This window comes from Oryza glaberrima, chromosome 2 (genome assembly GCF_000147395.1).
Source record: "Oryza glaberrima chromosome 2, OglaRS2, whole genome shotgun sequence".
Taxonomy (NCBI): domain Eukaryota; kingdom Viridiplantae; phylum Streptophyta; class Magnoliopsida; order Poales; family Poaceae; genus Oryza; species Oryza glaberrima.
In genome coordinates, this window is record NC_068327.1 from 6,731,918 (window position 1) to 6,748,631 (window position 16,714).

Consider the following 16,714-nt stretch of genomic DNA (forward strand, 5'->3'; position numbering starts at 1 on the left):
CACTTAATTATTATCATATATATAATGGTAATTGATGGTAATGCTCTTTTTCAAAATTCTGTTGTAACACATGGGCAATATGTTTGTTTTTTTTGAAAAAAAAACATATTCTTCCCGCATAAATTCTAATTGAAATTTCAAAAATATTCTTGGACAAATATTGTAGTGTATGAATGCTTATATTCCTGGATAAAATTTAAAATTTTCAAATCCTTATATTATTATAGATGGAGGAAGTAATGTTGGTAGTCGGCTCAGTTTGAACCTACTGAAGATTAAGATTAAGTACAAACACGTGAAACAAGGAAGCCATTAACATATGATCAATTGAGTTTTAATTATTTTTAACATAAAAATGGATTTATTATATATTTTAAAGTAAATTTTGTATAGAAAATTATCACACGAAACGTACCGTTTAGCGGGTTGAAAACATGCTAATGAAAATCAAGATAAAATATATACGTTAATCAGGTCCAAACAGGGATCAGTGCTGAACTGATGAAGAAGTACATATTAATGCTCTGCTTCCTTCCTGCTACCAAGGTTGGCAGAGGAGGGGATCATGTCCTAGATGTGAAAATCCAGTATATATGCATGACTACATAAAAAACTGGATGAGCCACATAATCGATTGAATGTTAAAGTCCAGTATATATGCATGACTACATCACAAAAACTGGATGAGTCACATTATCGATCGAATGTTAAGACAAATCAATAATGTTTCGATATAAATATCAAAGCTAGTGCTATGGGAGAAACTTCATACGATTCTTTTGAAATTTCTAATGTATTTTTTAAGGTGAATCAATTATGAGATGTTGGAGCAAAACAAGATAGAACTGTAGCATATAGAAGGTGAATCAATTATGAGATGTTGGAGCAAGACAAGATAAAACTGTAGCATATAGAAAAGAGGGTTAGAAACGAAGATAGAGAACAGGATTATATATGGTATGTTAATAAATAAGTAGAAAATATATGAGGAAATTTATAATATGATAGAGAAAATGACCATGCGTTGCAACGGTTAAAAATGGTTTTGGTGGAAAGGTCATTCCTTACTTCCTTTTTCGCCCCTACCTAGTCCGATATTTCCCTATGCTCGGAGGTTTTGGTGATTCCTTACTTCCTTTTTCGCCCCAACCTAGTCCGATATTTTCCTATGCTCAGAGTGTCTCTTGTTGGCTCAACGTACCAGTGAAGCTGCAAACTCGGCTCAACCTATCGAAAACATTCCCGTGGCCAAGTCGGAGTCGATCCTCCCCATCCATTCCATCCCGTGGCCAAGTCGGAGCCGATCCTCCCCATCCATTCCATCTATGCTTGGAGTGTCTCTTCTTGGCTCAACGTACAAGTGAAGCTGCAGACTCGGTTCAACCTATCGAAAACATTCCCGTGGCCAAGTCGGAGCCGATCCTCCCCATCCATTCCAGTTAATATTTGTTGATCTCCCAAAATTGGTTGAGGGATTGTGATTACTCGATATTCCTCTTTATGTTTTTTATCAAAATCATATCGAATATGCAAAACTCATGATAAAAACAAATACTATTAAATGGAAATTAAATCCGATGAATTAAAGTTGAATTGAAACTGGCAACAGATGGGATGATTGCACAAGAGCTTAATTTGGCCCTGGATGGCGGCTAGTATTCTTCTTTCGTAATCATTTTATTTGATGTGATCTAACGGGAATGATCCCAGCCGTGCTCCCATAAGACTGTTACCTTAGTAATACACAAAAAATACTATGGATACTTTTTTATTGTAAAAAGAAAATTGAGATTTGCAACAGATTTGCAACAGGATAGTGTGTACGATCGTGCGAAATTTCGTCTCAAAACACGTAATGATAACAAAAAAAAGATCTATCTAAAAATACACCTATATATTTTTAGGTGAAAATATATTAAATGTCATTATAGTATAAATTTGGTGTAATTACATAGAGTGAAGTACATGGGCGGCCTCTAAATTTGTGCGGGTGTATCGTCTAGATTCCTGAACTCCCAAAATACATTTTTGGGTCTTTAAACTTGTCATGAGTGTCATATAGGTCCAAACAGGTTCTAACCCGCTCCATGCGCTGACGTGGCATTGCCACGGTGACGTCTGCATGTGAGTGGAATCCACATGTCAAGCATATATAAAAAAAATAAAAAACTACATTTTCTCCTCTTAGGTAGTCATGAAAAAAAATGATAAAAATTCTAAGGTAGAGAGGAGAAAATATGTTATTTTTAATTTTATTTTTTTCTATATGACTGAAACATGGATCCGGCTAACACGTAGGTACTACCGTGGCATGCTACATCAGCGCATGAAGCAGGTTGGAGCTCATTTGCACCTATATGACACGCAAGATAAGTTCAGGACCCGAAAATGTATTTCGAAAGTTTAGAGACCTAAATGATACACCCGCGCGAGTTAAGGAATCGCTCGTGCACTTCACTTATGTGTAAGTTGGATGTTAGTTAATAATAAAAATAGGTACTCAATCTATTTTTGATAGTCATATTTTATCTTGGCACACAGATCAAGGATATTTAAACATGCTACTAGTTATTCCTCGTAAACAAGCGATATATTAATATTTACATTTCTCGATGCCCATGTAGCCAATCTTGTGTGGAGGAATAGAGTCACGCATTAAATCCGAGAAAGTCATTAAAATGATATGTTGTTGGATTGAAATATGCCTATCAAAAATAAAATTTTCAGATTTGGAAATATGCATATAAGTAGATGAGGGAATAGTTGCTTAGTTGGTATGTGCGAATTGCGATGGCTTGTACGGCATAGTTCACGGGTTCGATTCCCCTGTCTCCCGCTGCTACTTGTATTTTTTTTCTCGTATAGCACGGATCTTGAGGCTAATTGATGTTCCAAAAATTATCATATTTTTTTCCAAACAATCTATCACCAATTATTTAGCAACTCCGGAAAAGAAACAAAAATCATGCATGAACAATGTTGAAAAGAACTACTCCCTCCAACCCATCCAACAATATAAGCATTTCAATTTCGTCGAAGAATATAAAGCATTCCTACACTACTATTTGTCGCATCAATCACCTTTCATTTAAAATCCTGTCATCTTATCCCCGATTAGCTCCCCACCCCCATTGATCCCTAATTAAATAAGGGGCCCTAAAGTTTTTTTTTTACCTTAGCCTTAATTCTTGCTAAACAACATAACAATGTTTATATTGTTGAATGAACGCAGTAAAGTACCAATGCAAACAAAATTCTGCCTCTTCTTTTTTTTTTATCTTTTTTACAATGTATATTTAAGTTAACACATCTCTCTCTCTCTCTCTCTCTCTCTCTCTCTCCCCCCTAAACAGAAAGCAATCATTTGATAGCACTGTTGTGCATTGGAGCACGATAGCACTAGAATTGTTCTCATAATATAATCAAAACAAGCAGGTTATATAATTTATCAACAATGCAAAATGGGGTCTTAGCAAACACCCCATAAAATTTAGAAGAAAGAAAAAGTAAATGGACTTGATTCCCTGAATGATGCCTCGAATGGTGTTACAGGAATGACCTGATTTAATAAAGGAACCATGTTTTCCTTTTACTTCAGCCTTGTAATTCTCTTCATTTTCTTAATAAATTTAGCCTTGACCGGTCCGGTGGAAAAAAAAAAGAGGAATAGATTGCTAACTGAGGTTGACAGATAGATGCAAACACGACTAATCCACAAGCGACAATATAGCAAGGTCACCTTTGGTAATATATCTCCATGGTAGAAGTTAGCAGACAAATAAGTTTTAATAATTCAAGATGCAAAAAGTAGCAACAGCCAATTGAACATTATCTCAGCAGGATGCCAAAGCGGTTACCATATGAACTTCATATAAGTGGACTGACAATTAGGACATAGGTTACTCCAAGCAACTAATGTCGGTTCAATTTTACCCCACCCCACAATCTTTAATCAAACAGAGAAGATTTACACCACGACCCATAATATTCAACAAGACAGTAACTTGAACAAGGTAGCACTTTGTTTTGTATGAAGCAGTATAAATTACCTGAAATTTTCTCAAAGACGTGTAGTTTACACAGGCAAGTGTAAAAATCCCTGTTCATGTCTAAACTGTTCCAAAGCAGAAGTGGTAAATTCTCCCTCGCCCAAAGGTCATAATGGTTCCATTGTTCCAAGTCATCCATGTCATCAGACACTAACGATGCGTTGGAGCTGGGAGGACCACATAAACAAAGGCATTAACAGCAAGGCTTCCATGTTAGCTCAACATCTAATAGTCGAATGGATGACTTGCCAGTCAATGCCCAATTCTAAAAGGAATTCACAGTGACTGGTGACAATACAATAGCATCCACTTGCATTGGAGATTATAGCTAAACACCCAAAACACCCATGCATTCCACCTCTCCTGGCAAGAGATTTCCAGCCAAAAGGATTCAGCAGAGATGGCCAACAAACGGTATGTGAACTTCTTCCTGTTCTTTGTGATATCATTTTCTCTGCTGCACAAATTCTACCCAAAGTCCACAAATCAATCTAATGAAGAACACCAAATCCTCCTTGAGCTCAAGAATCACTGGGGGAGCTCACCTGCGCTAGGTAGATGGAACTCCACTACTGCTGCTCACTGCAACTGGGAAGGAATTACATGCACAAATGGTGCGGTGATTGGCATCTCTCTACCAAATCAAACCTTCATCAAACCAATTCCTCCCTCCATTTGTCTCCTAAAGAACCTCACCCGCTTGGACCTTTCCTACAACAATTTCTCCACTTCATTCCCTACCATGCTCTACAATTGCTCCAATCTCAAGTTCCTAGATCTTTCCAACAACGCATTTGCTGGACAACTCCCAAGTGACTTAAATCATCTATCAGCACTGCTCGAGCATCTCAACCTATCATCTAATCACTTCACAGGCAGAATTCCACCATCAATTGGACTGTTCCCAAGGCTGAAGTCACTGCTCCTTGACACCAATCAGTTTGATGGGAGGTACCCAGCTGAGGATATCAGCAATCTTGCTGACCTTGAGAGGCTGACACTAGCAGTCAATCCATTTGTACCGGCTCCCTTTCCTGTGGAGTTTGGTAGGTTGACACGTCTGACTTACTTGTGGCTGTCAAATATGAATATTACCGGTGAAATCCCTGAAAACTTGTCCAGCCTCAGAGAGCTCAACCTCTTGGATTTTTCATCAAACAAGCTGCAAGGAAAAATTCCAACGTGGATCTGGCAACATAAGAAACTTCAGATTTTGTACCTGTATGCAAACGGATTCACCGGTGAGATTGAACCCAATGTCAGTGCCTTGAACTTGGTGGAGATTGATGTTTCTTCAAACGAATTAATAGGAACCATACCAAATGGATTTGGTAAGCTTACCAACCTTACCTTACTGTTTCTCTACTTTAACAAGCTGAGTGGATCAATACCACCAAGCGTTGGGCTGCTGCCAAAGCTTACTGACATTCGGTTATTCGGTAACATGCTCTCTGGATCACTCCCACCAGAGCTTGGTAAGCACTCACCACTGGCCAATCTTGAGGTCTCCAATAATAACCTCTCTGGGAAGCTACCAGAAGGCCTCTGCTTCAACAGGAAGCTATATGACATTGTTGTGTTCAATAACAGCTTTTCTGGAAAACTTCCATCGTCATTGGACGGCTGCTATCTGTTGAACAATTTGATGATGTACAACAACAATTTTTCTGGAGAGTTCCCCAAGAGTCTTTGGTCAGTGGTGACAAATCAGCTAAGTACAGTTATGATACAAAACAACAGGTTCTCTGGCACATTCCCCAAACAGCTCCCATGGAACTTTACACGTCTTGACATCAGCAACAACAAATTCTCAGGTCCTATTCCAACATTGGCAGGAAAAATGAAAGTATTCATAGCAGCAAACAACTTGCTGTCTGGTGAAATTCCCTGGGATCTGACAGGCATTTCTCAGGTCACAGAAGTTGACCTCTCTAGGAATCAAATTAGTGGCTCACTACCCATGACAATTGGAGTGCTGGCGAGGCTAAACACACTTAACCTAAGTGGAAATCAGATATCTGGTAATATCCCAGCGGCGTTTGGGTTTATGACAGTACTAACCATCCTTGATCTCTCGTCGAATAAATTATCAGGTGAAATCCCAAAGGATTTTAATAAGCTGAGGCTCAATTTTCTGAATCTCTCTATGAACCAACTCATCGGGGAAATTCCGATATCACTGCAAAACGAAGCATATGAACAAAGCTTTCTATTCAACCCAGGCCTCTGTGTATCATCAAACAATTCAGTTCATAATTTCCCTATCTGCAGGGCAAGAACAAACGGCAATGATCTATTTAGGAGGCTTATAGCCCTCTTTTCTGCTGTTGCCAGCATCATGCTTTTGGGTTCAGCAGTGCTTGGTATCATGCTCTTAAGGAGAAAAAAGCTTCAAGACCACTTGTCATGGAAGCTAACACCATTCCACATATTGCATTTCACCACAACTGACATTCTTTCTGGGCTCTACGAGCAGAATTGGATTGGAAGTGGCAGGTCTGGCAAGGTGTACCGGGTTTATGCTGGGGATAGAGCAAGTGGTGGAAGGATGGTGGCCGTCAAAAAGATATGGAACACACCGAATCTTGATGACAAACTGGAGAAGGACTTCCTTGCAGAGGCTCAGATATTGGGAGAGATCAGGCACACAAACATTGTCAAGCTGCTCTGCTGCATCTCAAGTTCAGATGCAAAGCTTCTTGTCTATGAGTACATGGAAAACGGCAGCCTACATCAATGGCTTCACCAGAGGGAAAGAATTGGTGCGCCAGGACCTCTGGATTGGCCAACAAGATTGCAAATTGCCATCGACTCAGCGAGAGGTCTTTGCTACATGCATCACCATTGCTCGCCTCCCATAGTGCATCGAGATGTCAAGTGTGCCAACATCCTTCTGGATCACAACTTCAGAGCAAAGATGGCAGATTTTGGGCTTGCAAAGATTCTTCTCAAAGCTGGAGACGACGAGTCATTTTCTGCTATAGCTGGAACTTTTGGCTACATGGCACCAGGTCAGAGAGAAAAAGAGTAACTTTGATGAGTATATACTTGCATATTACCTGAAACACTAAATTGTTTACACTTTGCAGAATACGGACATCGGCTCAAGGTAAACGAGAAGATCGATGTCTACAGCTTTGGTGTGGTCCTTCTGGAAATCATAACTGGTCGAGTGGCAAATGATGGTGGAGAGTACTATTGCTTGGCACAATGGGCATGGAGGCAGTACCAAGAATATGGTTTGTCAGTTGATCTTCTCAATGAGGGGATCAGAGACCCAACCCATGTTGAGGACGCATTGGAGGTGTTTACACTTGCTGTGATTTGTACTGGGGAGCATCCTTCAATGCGGCCATCAATGAAAGATGTGTTGCATGTGCTTCTCCGATTTGACCGTAAATCCAATGGGGGAATCTTGCAAGATGATATCTGTGACGAAACAGCTCTTCTTGAATCATAGATAAAGAGATGAAATAACAGTTTTTTGGTTGAAGAAGTGCGATGATCATGACAATGCATGTTTCAAATGCTGTAGGTGATTCGTCTGCTTCATCCAGCAATCTAATGATGCTGTTGCAAAAGGATAGTAACTGCAGCTGTTTTATGTTGACATAAAGCATGTGAAATGTTGATGCAGTCACTAACTACTGTTTAACTTGCAAACTAAATGGCAGCACCTGAAGTTATCTTCAGATCATAACAAAGACTACATTTTTTTTCCCAGAATAAGCACACAGATAGCATGGATGTTGGCATGTTGCCATAGTTGACAATGAAATTTCTTGAATTCTTTTGGCCAGCATGTTTAAATTAGCTTCATATTACAACGTGTGTTAATTGAAAAAATAGGTACTGCAGAAATTCCCTTAATTTCTGGAGACAAACAGGGCCCCATTACATCGACAGAAACGAAAATATAATGTGCATAGGTTACTCCAAGCATCTAACTAGTGAGCCTTCAATAAGTAGATGCCCTTCTTTTTCAGAGGAGACGAAACTCCCGGTTATTTAGGAAAAAGAGAGGGTATCTGAATTGATTCTAACAATTTACAGTCACAAAGAACAAAAAAATGTACTACTACACTAGAGCCCGAAATCTAAACCAAAATATTTTGGCATACCTACCGGTCGTACTCGTGATTTCATCCAACATGGAAACAAAAGCGTGGAGGAGTTCACAGGTAGCTTACCGGCCCGATGGTTCCGCGCGGATTACAGAACGGAGGAGCGAGGGGGGCGACGAGAACTCGCCGATGGAGGAGACCCCGGTGCGGTGCCGGCGACTGAGTGCGCCATGCGAATGCCGCCGCCGCCGCCGCAGAAAAAGGCGGAAATCGCCGCCACCGGCGACCGCTTGAAGGAAGGGGGGATCGGGGGTTTTGGGGCGGAAGGAGCAGAAGCGCAAAACAGCTGACATGTGGGCCCACCTGTCAGCCGCTCGTCATGCCGCTGGCTCTGGCTGCAGCAACGGCTGTATCACATGTCAGCGCAAATGGATGGGATAATATCTGATCCAATCTGTTCTAAATTTGTCCGAAACAAGGGTACGAGGTTTATAGAAAAATTTAATCTATATCTATATATAATATATAACTAATATAAATATTCGTATTTTTCCGGTCGTCACATCTAATTTTGTCCGAGTTTTCGTCCATAAGCAATCCGATTAGGTTAGCAATAGCGATAGGAAAAAATTTGCAAAAAAAAAAGAAAAAAACGGCGCCACCACCGCCCGCCTTCACGCCGTCCGGGCCGCCGCCCCTCCCACCGGCCGCAGCCGCCTTCATGCCGCCGGATCTGGTGGAGGCGAGGTCCGGCCGGCCGCCTCCACGCCGTCCGACTCGCCGCCTCCATGTCGTCCGCCACCACCGCCGCCGCACCTCCCCTCCCCCCGATCTAGCGGAGGGGAGGGCGTCGCCGGCCCTCCCGCCACCGCCACACAGAGAGAAAAGAGGAGAAGTGGGGGGAGGGCGTGCCGCCGCCGCCGCTTGCAGGGGAAGGCCGCCGCTCGCGGGGGGGGGGGGGGGGGGAGGGGGGTTTGAGGGGAGGGGAGGGGTGGGAAATGTATTCTAGGGTTAGGTTTTGGGTATTTATTTAGGTTAGGATCAATCTAGACCGTCCATTCGATCGGACGGCTCCTGCTGCTCCCGCATCGGGCCGTCGGCCTATTGGGCCACTGCATTACTGGGCCGCCGAATGGACCGCGTCATTGTATGAGGACGTAAAATGAACTTCAACGGAGAAAAGAAACAGTCCTGATACATAAGATAGGCGAAAGGGAGGAAATATAAACTTTTCCATATACGGCCCAAACCTAAAATGGACGATTTTTATTCTTTTTTTAATTAAATAATTGTTAAATGATGTTTGTATTATTAAAATTAACATTTAAGCTCTCAAAATTTAAATAAAATTCTAAAGAGCGTAACTAATCATGGAGAATTTAATAAAATTAAATTTAACCATGTTATTTTATTTCTCACACTTATTTTACTTGTAAATTAATTTAGTTTTACACCTACCTACTTAAAATATTAAATATTTCATCAAATTTGTATTTTAATTAATTACATAGTATAGATTTTTCTTAACTTTTCCTTAATTTTCTGGTCTATACACTTCCCGTTGCAAACGCACGGGCACTTTGCTATAATTTCAAAGAGTGTAATTAATATTGCAGAAAATTTATATTTCATTAAATTAGAATTTAATATGTTTTAATTCAATTTTCTCATTTTTTTTCTTTCGCGATGCGGGCTAAGCAGGTATATTTTTATCCATCTTAATTATCATTAGCGCAATGAATAATTTACTTATCTTGGAACATTATTATATACATGTTAACGTTGTACTTTATAGAATTTAACTGTTCCTTTACTCGTAGCGAAGCACGGGCATTTTGCTAGTAAATATAAAGGACGCGACTACACAGCTAGTGATAGTTGTATTGTCTAAAGCAGCCACCACTCATATGAGAGACTCTATCCACCTATGCTTCAAATAAAAAATTCTCTTAACCTACTCATCCGATTTACGATCCAATTACATTGTTGTGTTCGTAACAATTAAATCTTTATAATAAGATCTCACGTGATTATATTTTGATGAAAAAAATAAATTACTTTTATAATATATATATATATATATATATTACTTTTAGATTTCACTAAATTACTTCTTCGACATATAAAAGTAAATTCAATAAAGCCTAAAAGTAATATATATATATATATATATATATATATATATATATATATATATATATATATATATATATATATATATATATATATATATATATATATATATATATTATAGAAGTAACTTATAACGAAAAGAAAGTAATTTTAATGCATGCATTTTTTTCATTGGACATGACTACAAAGCTAGTGGTAGCTGGTTTGTACTCCACCTAGTGTTTCCTTTCAACTTGAAAAATGCACTAGTATATATCTTTTTTTTAATCTCTTTAATAATGTATACTCCCTCCGTTTCACAATGTAAGTCATTTTAGCATTTCCTACATTCATAATGATGTTGATGAATCTAGACATATATATCTATATAGATTCATTAATATCAATATGAATGTGGAAAATGCTAGAATGACTTACATTATGTCTAGATTCATCAACATCATTATGAATGTGGAAAATGCTAGAATGACTTACATTGTGAAATGGAGGAAGTATCTTTTAAAAAAGGTAGACTGCTGGGCAAATGCCCGGTAGTATTCATTTAAAAAAACTTATATATTTTAAATCACATATTACTTCTAATGTCATGACAAAGTTACTTCCGTTTTGTTTTAAGTTACTTTTATAATATATGTAAATTACTTTTAGACTTTATTGAATTTACTCTTTTATATGTCTAAAATGTAATTTAATCATAGCTAAAAGTAACTTATATATATATATATATATATATATATATATATGATAAAAGTAACTTACGTATATAATAAAAGTAATTTATAAATATAAATATTTTTTCATCGTAATATAATCATGTAAGATCTTGTTGTGAAAATTTGATTGTAACGAACACAATGGTGTAATCGGATTATACATCGGATAAGTAATTTGAGAGAAAACTTTATTTAAAGAGGAAAAAGACATACATGTCTATTGAGAAATAAGGCACGCAATATGTCGATCCTTCTCGTTGCGCCACTAGAGTGCGGCCACATAGATGGACGACAGGCATGATCGGACGGCTGTGAGGCGCGTCGCGTGATACGACTAAGGCGAGAAGCCTCTCAGTTTAGATTTTACGAAATATAAATGCAGATGTGGATAGTGTGGTATGGAGTCAAATGTGAACGTGATATTTTTAGAATCCGGTGAATTTGGATTATCCGATCGGTCGTTTGTAGGATCCAAAATTGTCGACTCATGAAACCACTCTATCTATCTGTTGTATACAACATGACTAGGACCATTGCATGGCCTAATTCATTAATTAGCCCGAGTCTTGAGTCTCTCACTATTTCATCTTACACTTGCGTAACCGTGTTATTATATTATGGGCATCATGTATTCATGTTGTTTAGCACTAGTTCATTGATTATTGTATTGGTTCTATTACTAACATTAGACAATTTTAATCTGCTTTTAGACTGAGTCCACACCGACTCTGGGCTATTTTTGACATCTGAAACAGTCTACTCCACATATGCATCCGCACCCTCTCTGGATCTGCTTAAAAGTATGGTTTAGGATATGGCATGATCAATATCCATTGAATCCGCTCAATTTTCATTCCTAGTATCAACCACGAGAAAAATGGCATTATGCCACTCTCAAAAACGGGTTTCGCAAAAACGCCACTCCACAAAAGGGTTTTATTAAATTGCCACTCTCAAACCTTGCATGCTTGCTAGAATACTTTCTCAAATGAAAATACCCTTGGCTTTGCTCTTCCACAGCTTCTCTTTCCACACCAGTCTCTGCTCACCGACGATGATAGGGGAGCCTACCTTGTTGGTGACAAAGTGATGGCGTAGGATGGAGGTACCGAGCAGCCCACCACCCACGTTCCATGGCACAACCGCTGGCCTCGTTGTCATTGAGCTCCCAACGAGGGGGAAGGAGGTGCAGCCTCTCACCTCTCGGTCTACTACGGCCTCCTTGAACCCCGATGCAGCGCCGTGGCCTCCTTGAGGCCTCGGCGGAGTGGCTGAAGTAGGAAGCGGGGATGGTAGCACAAAGAAGGAAGGGCCCGACCGGAGGTGGAGCACAGCGAGTCGCACGACTACAGCAAGGCTCAGGGGAAGGGGCGAGCGTCGTGTGGGAGCTTGATAGGGAGAGGCAAGGCACGGCGAGTTGCACGGCTACGGCAAAGGTGCGGGGAGAGAGACGAGTGTGCCATGGCTCTGTCATTCCTTCGTCGTCGCTGGAGAGGTAGACGATGATGGGGAGAGGCGAGCGCGTGGGAGCTAGATGGGGGAGAGGCAAGTGCGGCAAGACTTTGCCATCCCTCCGTCTTCACTGGCAACTTGGCTAGCGCACTGGTGTTGGGAGATAAGATAGGGAAGAAGGCATTTTTCTTCCAAAAAGTATTCTAACGAGCGCGTATGGTTGGAGAGTGACAATTTAATAAAACGCATTTGCAAAATGGTTTTTTTTTTTTCAAAACCTACCTTTGACAGTGGCGTAATGTTAATTTTCTCATCAACCAGTCCATGACTGATCATGAATAACAGACTCATCCTAGATGGCTACATTACAGAAAAAGATTACAAAGAAATTGTGAATTCGATGTAAAGAAAATCACAAGCAATTCACGAACTACATGTCTGCAGGTGCAGGTGAAGAATAAACAAAAGAGCGACAAATTAATTTCATGGAGTACAGGAGTAGATGTTGTTGTCATGGAAAAGTGCATCAATATATGCAGTAGTTATGGATGACTGCAGGAGGGCTCAGTAGGTTGTTTCTGTGGTTCACACAAATTCAGCTTACCGTTCGTCTACATAAGCGGTGAAACTATCATGTTCAAATTCAGCTACACCATGCTTTTATACATACACAGATACACTTGCCAATTCAACACTCCGAATTCATTGTCTAATTTGTTCCGCTCAGTTATGGTTTGGTATACCTAAAAAATGTAATTAGTACTTAGTTTGAGTATGAGATACTGGGGCGAAACAAATAGTCGTAGCAGCTATGTATGGCATCTCTTGATAAGCAATTACATGGCATCTCCTTATAAGCAATTACTAATAAATCTTGGAGAAGTTTTATTATTGCTTTTCTTTCCATCGGCACAAATCAATTGTATTCTCATACCTTACACCGGTTGAGAGCTAGTTTATGAATAGCCATAACCGTTCAACTTTTTCTATAGTGAAATTCATTTCAGCTGTTTCTTCAAATAAGCCATATCCAATTACTTTTTCTATAGTGAAATTCATTTCAACCGTTGCTTCAAATAAGCCATATCCAATTATTATAGAGGTTCTAGGATAAACAACTGCGAATTACAAATTCTAACTTGACTAAAAACAAGAAACTATTTGGAGTATCACCTCAAATACAAAGATTTTCTATCTAGGGTTAATTGGATCATACCATTTCAAAATCATCCTACTAAAAAATTGGAACCACACACCACCATTACAATTTTATAGTTATTTAAAATAATCTTTGGACTAAATTGCCCATGACTTCATCCCCTCCCTTGTCTCTCCCGTTCATCTTCTCTACCCTCAGTTGCTGGCTTGAATTCCTCCTATGCTGCCTTTTCCACCGTAGCGACCTCCTCCTCCCTACCCCAATTCCTTCCCCTCCCATCACAGGCGAAATCCTTGGTTTCTTCTGTTGCGGTGGTAGCTTGGTGTAGACCATCCATCCCGCTATAAACCAACCCAAGATTTGGTAGACTTCTATACTACTCGAATCCCCGTCCAAGTTTAAATCTACAAGGGTTATGGACAAGACATACCTTCTATCATTGGGGTTATGTAACACCCTGAAAATTCGACCAACAAAATCAAAACTCTAAAATTATGGGCCTTCAAAAACTTTTTAAATAAATTGCATCATGCCGATTTTATTCGCCTATTTCATTGGATTTTGATTTCGGAGTTCATAGATCGTGAATAAGGAATAATTAATTAGGAATAAACCCTAAAATTAAACTGGAAAAATAAATAATTAAAATATAATTTAAAATAAAGATTAGGTGAGGATAGAAATAAATAAAATATTGCTGCGACCATATTTGTATCAATTAAATTTAAGTGCGATGGAATAAGAATTAACTCTAATTAAATTCAAGTAAATTATATAAAATAAATATGGGTAATGTTAATCTAGGGTGAATCTTTTGGCTAGAGCAACACAAATATTGAGTAAACTTGATTTGTGCAAAAGTTAGAATTTATAGGGCAAGATTTAAATGGAAAATAGACTAAATTAGGGTTAATAAGGATCTAGCACTATTCATTGCCTACAAGGTGCTTGATGTGGTCCTAGCCTAGCCGGCCCCGAGCCCCGCGCCGCCGACGCCGTCGCGTCGCCGTCGCCGCGCGCTGTCGCCATCGCCGCCTGCCGCCGTGCGCCGTCGCCATCGCCGCTGCCGCGCCGCGCGCTGTCCCGTCGCGTCGTCGCATCACCGCGCCGCTGTCTCATCCCGCTGCCGCACCGCGCCGCCGTCCCGTCGCCTCACGCCGCGCGCTCGCCGCCTCACACCCCGCGCCGCGTCGCCGTCACGTCGCCTGTCGCCGTCGTGCCGAGCCCCGTGCCAAGCCGCACCGAGCCCCGCGCCGCGCCGCCCGCCCATCGCGTCGCCGCTCCGAGCCCCGCGCCGCCACGTCGCTGCGCGTCCCCGTCGCCTGCGCCCTGTCGCGTGTCCGCTCGTCGCCGTCGCGCTCGCACCGCCCGTCCCATCGCTCCGAGCCCTGTGTCGCCGCGTGCGTCGCATCGCCGCTGCCGCCTGCCGCGCCGCGCGCCGCTCGCCCGTCGCCGTCGCCGTCGCCGTCGCGTCGCCATTAGGGCCGGCCACCCCTCCCCGCGCCCTATAAATCCCCTCCCCGGTCGCCATTCCACCCCGCACCACCCCACCTCCTCATCCCCCATTTTTCCCTCTTTCTTCTCCACCGCGCCGCCGCCTTTGTGCCGTTGCGCCGCCGCCGTCGGTGCCGCCGCGCCGCGCCGAGTGCTGCGCCGTGCGTTGCCCGCCTTGCGCCGCCGTCGCCGCCGCCGCCGTCGGTAAGCCGCTGCCCCTCCCCTCGTCCCGTCACCGTCGCCGCCTCGGGTAGGCAGTGAGCCGAGAGAGAGAGAGAGGGGGAGCAGAAGAAGCCGGGAGGGAGAGAGGAAAAAGAAAAAAAAGAAAAGAAAGAAGGGAGAGAGGAAAAAGAAAAAAAGAAAGAAAGAAGGGAGAGAAAGAGAAAGAAGGAAGAGAGAAAAAAAGAGAGAAAAAGAAAAGGAAAAAAATAAATAGAAAATTAGAGAGAGATTGAGGAGGTTTAGAAAATTTAAAATAATTAGAATTTAATTATAGATTAATTATAGTCGTAGAATTGCAACATTTAATATAATTATGGATTATTTTTGGTAATCTCTATAAGTAATCAATTCGCGGTAGGAATTTAGATTTATTAAGAGCTAAATAATTATGTGGAATTCTTAGGAATGTACTTATAAAACACAAAATATCTTAGGTTGAGGGATAGTCCTATTTCGCGAATAATGTAGTTGATATAGAATTCGCCTCTCGTGCTCGCTTTTCGATTTGGTCTTTATTGGATTTTATTTGAATTCTAATGGAATTCAAATCAATTCTTCGCACGTAATTTTAGAGCCCGAGGGAGTTGCGGATCCGAGCGAGGATCAAGACCCGCAGGACTACAAGCAAGGCAAGTCATCACTATTCTTTGAACATGTTGATCCCAATTGCGAAATTATTTTGTTTACAAATAATATTGCATGCAATGATGAACATCCTACTTGTGATTATGCCATGCCTTGATTATTGTTTACCCTTAAATCCTTGTAACCATGATTACGTATGAGTCCCTAGTCTACTATGACAAATGCTTAGAAATGCTACTCTAGATTCATGCATACTCATATTTATCGAATACTATATGCTTGGGCAATTACCTTTGGGAAGGTAATTGAGATGCGGCATGTGAAGACATGAGCGCCACATTGCCATGATATTGATGACATGATTTGTGAAAGGAGAAATAAACTAAACAACTGTTTTAGACTGGGGCGGATGGAGGATTTGGGTGGTATCTGGAAAAAGCTAGTACCGTCCCCGGTCAATTAAGGACCGAGCCATGAAGTTAAGCATGAAACGACCCCTGTACAACCGCACTTCTCGTATAGGTATAGACCTAGTGGATTAGATAGCCGAGCGGAGGCAGTATCCCTGCATAAATGGTTCACCCCTGAGTGAGGCAGGTGCACTACGGTGGGACAGCCGTTGAGGTAGGGCCGAGAGGCGTGCCCTACATCGGTGTCGCCATTGGTAGGACTGCCATGAGTGTGTGTGAGAGAGAACTTAACTTGAACCATAATTTAATATGTGTGTGAGACTTCTCTTTCCTGGGAGCGCCAGAACTCCTCTCATTGCTAGAAACATGGACGCCTAGAGTGCATGAGGATTTAAGTTCATGGAGCGGGTACTGCCAATGCGAGGTTATCGAA

The 16,714-nt window shown here is 41.1% G+C and overlaps 1 protein-coding gene across 1 annotated transcript; it reads left to right on the forward strand.

Moving 5' to 3' along the window:
* The first annotated feature begins 4,323 nt into the window (after positions 1-4,323).
* LOC127763609 (receptor-like protein kinase 5) lies at positions 4,324-7,893 on the forward strand. The gene is made up of 2 exons (XM_052288373.1): positions 4,324-7,060; positions 7,139-7,893. Exons 1-2 carry the CDS (start codon positions 4,450-4,452, stop codon positions 7,507-7,509), a joined length of 2,982 nt encoding a protein of 993 aa, XP_052144333.1. The 5' UTR covers positions 4,324-4,449; the 3' UTR covers positions 7,510-7,893.
* Positions 7,894-16,714: the final 8,821 nt, after the last annotated feature.

Coding starts and splice junctions, on each gene's coding strand:
- LOC127763609 (XM_052288373.1), top strand. CDS start 4,450: ATGGCCAACAAACGGTATGTGAACTTCTTCCTGTTCTTTGTGATATCA. Junction 7,061..7,138: donor TTTTGGCTACATGGCACCAG/GTCAGAGAGAAA, acceptor TACACTTTGCAG/AATACGGACATCGGCTCAAG.